Source organism: Archocentrus centrarchus, chromosome 13 (assembly GCF_007364275.1).
Source record: "Archocentrus centrarchus isolate MPI-CPG fArcCen1 chromosome 13, fArcCen1, whole genome shotgun sequence".
In the NCBI taxonomy this organism is placed as follows: domain Eukaryota; kingdom Metazoa; phylum Chordata; class Actinopteri; order Cichliformes; family Cichlidae; genus Archocentrus; species Archocentrus centrarchus.
Window position 1 is genome coordinate 32,136,958 of NC_044358.1, and position 8,648 is coordinate 32,145,605.

Consider the following 8,648-nt stretch of genomic DNA (forward strand, 5'->3'; position numbering starts at 1 on the left):
AAAATATGTGTACAAATCCAAACTGACCTTCTTTCCTTTGCTTTCCCCTCGTTGCACTGCTCCTCTGCGCGGTGATAAATACTACAGTCGCATGCAAAGAGATGTATTGGATTAGTGTGAATTCAGCTAAAGAGATGCTGCGTGCCAATCTCAACATAATAGGTTAGGATAAATAGATATAACTAATCTTCCAAACTACCACTCCCTGGGAAAACAGACAACTTTCCTAACTTTTCTCAAGATCATCTAAAAGTGATCCTAACTCAGCACTTCATGTCCACTATTCTCACTATAAAATGAACAAAAATGATCAGATTCAAACATTTGGTAATGGGAAAAAGATGTATTTTTCGTGTTTGTTATTTAAATAAACAGAGACAGGGATGTCTGGGATGTACTGGTGTGTGAAACTCAGAGAAGACAGAGAGAAAAAAGAGAGACTAAAGGGCCTGAACGTCTGACAGACGAGTAGACAGATGGACAGGAACTTGGCATTAGGGAATATGATTCTGCCAGAGAGTGATCCATAAAGACTGGAGGAGGTCGAAGGGCACCATCTCTATAATGACTCATCATCACTCAGTGGTGTCCATGCTGGGATGGCCAGTGTGTGCGTGGGGGTGTGTGTGGGTGTCTGTATGTGAATCACTGAGAAGGCCAGCGATCTGCTGAGAGATAGTGCAGTATAAACAACCAGTTCTGCTATTCTAGGTCTCTCGAGAGAAAAAGAGAGATCTCCCTGTTGTTTTATCAGAGCCCTGGCCAAATACTGTCACCCATAATGTCAATTAATCCCCTCTTCGACTTTCTTTCTTTAAAAAAAAAAAAAAAAAAAAAAAACTGGAAGAAAAACACGAGTGAGAATGTGAACAATGACATTAACTGAGTTATGGAATATGATAGATGTCATAAAGAGTATAGCATTCCTTCAGGGTGGGGGTCTGTGTTTGACTTCTTGGGGTTGAGTAAACATCACTGGATGGACCGTGCCATGGCAGCTGTTCTCATGGTAACACGGCTGGTAGTGGAGCAGGGCCAAAGGAGTTGTGGTGATTTCATTAACAGATTTTTTATTTTTTTTCACAACCAGCCATTACTTTTACTACAGCACACCCCGAACTGACCACTAAAAGGGCGGCACTGACTGCCAACACCTTGTATATGGAATTCATAAAACAATGGCTCTCACTAAATTCCCTTGCTGCATTCTCAATCAAATTGCTATGGCAGTGACTGTGTCTGTGCACATTTATGTGCACGCACGTGCAAGAGGCCTTTTTTTTTTTTTTTTTTTAGTGCAGCGCGGGATGAATATATCCATTTCTTGGCACTTGACAGCCTGTTTGTCATCCACTCCACAACCAAGAACTGACCTTCAGAAGCATAACTACTATTATCCTGCCATATCTCTCTTCTCCCCTCCCTTCATCCTTACATTTCCATTGCCTCTCTCACCCGATATCTATCTCAACCCTACCTCTCTCTGCTTCCCTTCACTTTTTCTCTAGCCCCTACTACAGCCTTTGTCATTGATCGCTGATGCGATTCACTGCCTCCATGCTCAGTAATGACCTGCACTGGTAACCAGCCGGCTGCTCCTTTCGGCCTCTCGTAGATTGAACTGTCAGATGGCAGCGATTAATGACTGGGCAGAGAGACACAGACTCACACCTGCATTGTCCCAAACTGTGCTGTCCTGCCAGTCCTCTGTCCCATATGAACCACATGCACACAGGTACATGTGTGCATTTGTAAATATGCTGTATCCAGATTTCATGTTGGTGCGTGTGCTTATGAATTCATATAAAGCTTGTCTTTCATACATGTACAAGCCTAAAGGCATGCATTAATTTTGGCCAGTGCAGTGGCTGTAGGGAAACGTAAAGTGAAAGATTACACAAAGTAAGTTAGAGAAACAAGAACCTAAGTGCATAACTCAAAACTCCTTCAGAACTATGAAAAGTGCAACAATTTGTCCATTTTTAAAAAAACTAAACCTAACCACATCCCCCTCTCTTCTCTGTGTAAACGTAATCATTATTTATCTGCTGTGTCATACTTGCCCTGCACTCGTCTCGATTGCTAAATTAGTTATGATTGAGCCCATAATCATTCACCTATTCTACTGTTCACACTCGAGCAACTCTGAGCAAGAGAATCAGAATGAATGCCTGAAATGCTAACATATGTTATTTCCCTGAACAGAGATGAGTAGGGTGTTTGGTCTGGTCTCTCTCAGTCTGTCTGTTAAGCTGAACACTGCAGGCCCACGCGGCTGTCCCGTGTTGTACTTGGCTGGCCGTCTGCTAACTGTCAGCGCAGTATCTCCTTACACTGATGAATAGGAAGTTTCCAGACCATTCCCAAAGCTTTCATTCCCGTGTTCCAACTCTTATCCAGAGGAATGATCAAAAAAAACAGGGGCTCCTCCTCCTGGCTACCAGCCTCCCTCAACTGAAGTGCCAACACGGAGACGGGCATAGAGGGAAAATTTGCAGTGAATTCAGGAAGTTTTCAGACCCACTTATGCACACTTTTTGTGTCGCACATTAAATTTTAAATATGTAAGACTGTAAGTTTTCTCACCAAACCCAATCAACTCCCTAATGGCAAAGTGAAAACATGCTTCTTCTTCTTTAATTAATTGACTCATTCACTGTAGACGGAGAGCCCACCCTCACTGTCTTGGCTTACTTTGGTTTGTGCGCTTAAAAGTGAACGATCTTCCCAGCCTCAGGTTACTCCAGAACAAGTTTTTGTATTTGACATTCATCATTCCAAATTCCCTTAATTCTGACCAGTATCCCCATACCTGCATCTAAGAAATGCCCAATTGCACTAAGCTGCCAACAGCATTCTGTACTGTAGAGACTGGAACAGCAGGGTGATGAGCCACACCTGGTGCTGTCCAGAGACTGTTTTAAACTTCTGCCCAAAGGGTTTAGCTTCAATTATATCACACCAGAGAATTGTCTTCCCTATACTCTCTGTCCTTTGATGGCAAATGCCAAGCAGATCATTGCATCCCTTTTACTCTGGAGTGGCTCCCGTCACTTCGCCATACAGTCCTTACTAATGGAGATCCTGTTAAAGTTCTTGTATGCTTCTCTGACAAAGGGGTTCTCTTTCTTTGTTACTCCAAAGTTCTCGTGGTTTCAGACTTGTTCAGTTTCACAGTGATTGAGGTCACTGTTCTTCAGGGAGCACTCAAAGCCTCTGAAATGATTTTACAGTATAACCTGCTTGATGTCTCAACGTAATTTCATCAAAGAGGTCAACGTAATGCTTATTGGGTTTCATTACAGATATACACTGGAAATCACGGGCCATTTACAACAGTTGCTACTCTATAGACATTTCAAGGATAATCTAGGCAAACAGGAGGCACCTGACCAAAACTTAATGTGTCACAAAACCAGGTGTGAATGCTTTTGTAACTGAGAGTCTACAGTATTTGATTTTCAAGAAACTTTTCAAAAACATAATTTACCTTGTAATTAATTCTAATCTTGACACATCAAAGTGTGCAAGAAACGAAGGATAAATAATGTGTGAATCCTCTGTAAAATGCTCCTTAAAAGAGGGGCTAAGAGTTGGAAGAAGGGGAGCAGAGAGGGAGGGAAACCTAGCTTATGGGAAATGGTAGACAAAACATGGTAGAAGAAAGACAAATGGGAAACATAAGAAACATGAATGGAGGGGGGGGGAAGCAGAAACTGAAAGAGGAAAAAAGATAGACAGAAGATGGAAGGACTGTAATCCTCTGAACAGTGAACATGTGAATATCAGGCCAGTAGGGGTTTGGCGTGGTGTGTGAAACGGAGATAAAATCGATTAGCTTGTCCACTGACCCAGCGAGCAGAGGGGCCCCCCATTGCCCCAGTCTTGCCACAGCCCTGACAGAGACGTCCAGGCCTTGAGGTCCCGAGGGGTTGCCTCTGGACACTGAGGTGAACAAAGTGGTGCCCTCCTGTCAAACTAAAGCCCTCAAGCACCAGCAAAACAACAGACCATGCTGTAATGCTTCACTGCTCTCTGATTCCACAAGAGACAAAAAAGATGTAGTACAGGCTGGTGAAAGTGCACGTTGTGCATAAGAGCTGGTGCTCAGAATACAGTACTGCAGAACTTAGTTTGAGAAAAATATGTTAATTGTGATTTTCAGAGAACTGAAAACACTATTTACTCATTTTGATTTAGGTATTAAATTGTTTATAAACTTAGTTATCATACATACTGTGTTTCTTAACAGTATTAGGAGTGAATAATAGCTTAAGTTACAGTTTATAAAATGTCACAGTAGTTATAAATTGATTATGGAGGCAATGAATTGTGAGTTTGATCACAATTAGATCCTCATTTATTTATGTATTTTAAATTTGAAACACAACTTTTATACTATCAACTTAATAATTCCAGACCTTATAAGGTATTTCTTGGAAAACTGTAAAAAGCATTGGCCTAACAAACTCTTGACACCTGTTGACAGACCCTGAAATCTCTCCCCATCACTTTATCGCCTTGTTTTCCGCACATGATTTCCCAGTCAAATCACTATGTGAGGAACACCTCTTTGATTCCTGGCTCATTGTAGTGTATCTGACCTTGGAGGTCACAGAATGGAAAGAAGTGGATGTGTCACCACTAAGCTCTTCTCCGTGTTAGAAAAATATTTCTATGGTGCTTTTAGGATGCTAACGCTAATCAAAACAGGACATCCTGAGGAGGGCCGTGTTCTCTCTCTTCCCTGGCCCCACTCACCGGTCACTTTTGTGTTTTTGTGTTTGTGGAGGAGCGACAATCCCAGGAAGCTGTGAGAAGGGTTCATCAAAGCTCCAAGCGGGGGGCCCGGGCTGCTGGATCGCTGGAATGTGGCGTGGAAAGGAATCTCTACTGTCCTATTGTTCCCTTGTTTCCTCGGTCTCATCACATGCCGGCACGTCCAGTTCACTTACAGGTAAGCAGCGCTAATCAGCCCTGCATTCTTTTCCACAGCCACATTCTTTTCTCTGCTTTGACCCTGACTGACCAGCAACAGTGGTGCACACACATAAAGTGCACAATTTATACAGACACACACATACACACTGGAGAAATCATCAAGACAGACCTCCAAGGACAGGGACATGGACTTTCCTTTTCAGATAAGGGATTGGATGCGGAGATGAACACTAATGAGGCATGCAGCAGTAACGATAGAGCAGTTAACCTGAGAAGTGTGTGATGTCTAAGGGGAAAAAAAGGAGCTGTGAGAGGCAATGTAGCAAAGAAATCTGGTTCACCTAGAATAAAAATAAACAAATAAATAAATATAAGTAAATAAAAAATACTCACAGTCTGAAATTATTTTGCAGTCTGCTGTATAAATTTAAAGTACTCTATAGCCCAAAATGAGAATAAATGTGTTTTATAAACTTCATAAACTCATCACCCTGCAGTGTCCCTGCAAGTTAATAGTCATTTCAGAGCTTGTCATGACTTTCGTCCTCATGTCTTCCGCTGTAACCGTCACTATTTCAGCACTCTACACAGGCAAAGCAGCTGCTATCAGATCCAATCAGGTGACTGTGTTGCAGTCCAACCTTCATCAGGAAGGGCCCAGCTTTGATCACATCTCCTCCCCTCATCTTTCCCGTCCTGAAAAGGTGAGAGGTCACTGCTTAATGAGCCTCAAGGTGCAAGAGGGTGGGAGGGGATTGGGGTGTGTGTGTGTGTGTGTGTGTGTGGGGGGGGGGGGGGGGGGGGGGGGGGGGGGGGGTGGGGTGATGCTGTAGCATAGATAAAATATATACAGGAATCACATAGACATAACGCACAAACACATGCATGTACACATCTGACTGTATCGGGGCTGTCCGGTCTTGTCTCAGCACAAGACCCAATGCCCTGTTTTGCCCTCTGGTAATCAGAAACGTTCCTTCCATTGGGCCAGCCCTGCTCCACCCAGGGGAGATCCCCGAGCAGTGCTGGAACACACTGTTATCAACACATTCACAAAACGATTGTTGGGTAATTCCTGTTTATAGCTATGTGCTCCCTCCAGTGTGTAAGCACTGTTCTCTCTATCAACTTTACAGCACAGCCATGTCCACAAGCAATGTCATGAACACCTGTCAGTACAAAGCTATGTATCATTGTCTCAAGAGGGGCTTGGCGCTATACAAAATGAGCATAGGGATCATTAAAATGCAGGCTACTGGAATAAAATTGATAAATCTGTGTTCTGTACTCACAACATGTACAAAAATGAATAAAGTCAGACATCATTGGTCAGACATCTTCAAAAAAAAAAAATCAAAACTGACCACAGTGCAGTCCTGCACATGTATACTGGCAGCTAGCATAAAGTCATATCAAGTGTTTAGCCTCCCCAGCCATAAAAGCACTCAACAATGTAGTAAAGTGAGTTAGGGTAGTTAGCTGATGTGAGACATAAGGACAGAGTGTCGGGCCCTGTTTCTACCACCTGCTCCAGGTAATTGATTGGCGCATATAAAATGATTGAGTTTCTTTAATTAGCTAACAAACATCTCTCCTCAAAGCATGCCAAGGCGTGCTAATTTCACACCGCCTCATTAATAGCCTGGGTGAACTGCAACATCAGCAGTCTGTTGACGTTATATCTCCTCAGACATCATAACGACACACAAATCAGTTTGATGCCTGGGTAAACTTTTCAGCGCAGCAAAATGCCATTTATCTCAGACTCATTTGTGATGAGAAAATTGCAGCACGTCTCACATTTGACAACTGCGCTGTGCACTCTGCACACTGCCTTTGTTTTGCGCATGAAAGCCAAGAGTCGCTCGTGCACGCAGCCTGACCAAATAAGCACATACACATGTTCACCTCCCTTCCAAGCAAACACACATACATACATACACACACAATCTATAAAAATATGCTTAGCTTGGGACTGCTCTGTTGATAATGACCTCAGTCTTGGCACCGCACTGGGCCAGACCAGACTGCCGACAGACTGGAGGCTTTTGTGTGGACTCCCTATCTCTAACTCCATGACCTTTAGGGGGAAGAAGAAAAGCAGAAATGCCTTTTTTATTTAGAAGGGGTAAGGCTCACTCATTGTTCTGCATTGGTACAGTTTCCCTGTGGTAAACACACAGTGGTTCCCAGGCTTGAGATGGTGCTGCACACCCCCTCCCTCCATCCATCCCTTGGTGTTCCCACACTGCCCTGTGTGGGTTGCTGCATCAGCACCCACCCACAAACACCCCCCCCCCCACACACACACACACACACACACACACACACCACCACCATCAGCATACAAACACGGCTTTATGAAATTCCTTTTTATCCATGATGTTCTGTAATGTAAGAAAGTGTGGACTACAGTTGGAGAAGAGGGAGATACAGATGGGAGTGAAACGCCTTGTGACAGGGCCACTATGTCAGGGCCTGAGAGGGGACTCATGATGAGGCCTGGAAGCTCCCTACTTGCTTGGGACAGAGGCCATCCTTCAAGTGGGTGACAACAGTATATAAACAAACCACTAACCTCGTCAGCTCTCTGTTTACAGCTGCGAACCTAAGTCCTGGACGACTCATTAACATCAGAGACCTTCCAAAGGAGCTATTTTCTGAAGAGGGGTGAGGGTGGGCGGGTGAGGGCTTCTCCTATCGTAAGAGGGGGGGGGGGGGTCGTCATGCAAGACAGATGGGGACGTTGATAGATGAGAAGGTCCTGGTCACAGTCAAACCGCCTCCCACAGCCCATAGTCCACCAACAAATTCACAGACAGATATGCATATGCCGCAAAACTCAAGTGATACACCCAAAAAGGCCGCTTGCGTACATATGAGGGTGCGTCGACTTATGTGACTGGGATATATTTCACACTAGGTTTGACAGCAGTTTTCTGATAACATTGTGGTTGTTCAAAGATTTTTTGTACTCTGAGCATTTAACTGTTAAACATCCGTGACTATGAATTAGGATGTGGCCTTTCTAAATGTAACAGGAAATCTTTACACTCATTTAAACAAGTCTATATATTCCACACAAACTTTCACCTAAAACAATTAAATACGCTCAAAATATCAGCAGTGTGTCAGAGGTTTTGACTCTTGCATGCAGGCCTTTAAATACATAGACATATAAGAAAAAACTTTAAAAAATAAATTACCCTGCCAACAACGCCAGCTAATTCTTTTATTTCAAAAAGGAATGTTGCTGAGCTGTTGTCTTTTCTACTTCATTTAAAGTCTGTTTTTTTTTTCTTTGACTCAAGTGATAGTAGGCCCTAATTTCATATTTTGCATGCCACTTGATGAAAGAAAAGGGTATTTGGCTTTAGAGTTATTTATTGTGTCAGAAAAAAAAAGTTCAAAGCAACAGTTAACTAACGAAGACAACAGAAGGGGGTAACTTCTGCCTAGGGCCCCAATGATTCTTGACCCAGGCCATTACTGAAGGCGATATAGGACATTTGTATACAGAGCTTTGGCACCAAGCGGAGCGCAGGCAAAGAGCGCCGCTCCGGGACAACAAGGGCCGTTTAATGGGGTCTCTATTTCACTTTCCTCGCGCCAGCCCGCTCCCTCTCACCTTTTAAATGGGCCAATCTATTAACCGTTTTAATGAGCTCCGCCAGACAAACGCGAGATGCATGGCCCACTGCACAATG

The 8,648-nt window shown here is 43.5% G+C and overlaps 1 protein-coding gene across 1 annotated transcript in view; it reads right to left on the minus strand.

The window, feature by feature from the left end:
• Nucleotides 1-6,905: 6,905 nt before the first annotated feature.
• The window catches only part of LOC115790494 (sodium channel subunit beta-4-like), an 11,910-nt gene continuing 10,167 nt past the window's right edge, over nt 6,906-8,648 (minus strand). Inside the window, exon 4 of the mRNA XM_030744295.1 lies at nt 6,906-7,021. Within this exon, the coding sequence (XP_030600155.1) occupies nt 6,906-7,021 (116 nt within the window). The remainder of the gene's footprint in view (nt 7,022-8,648) is intronic.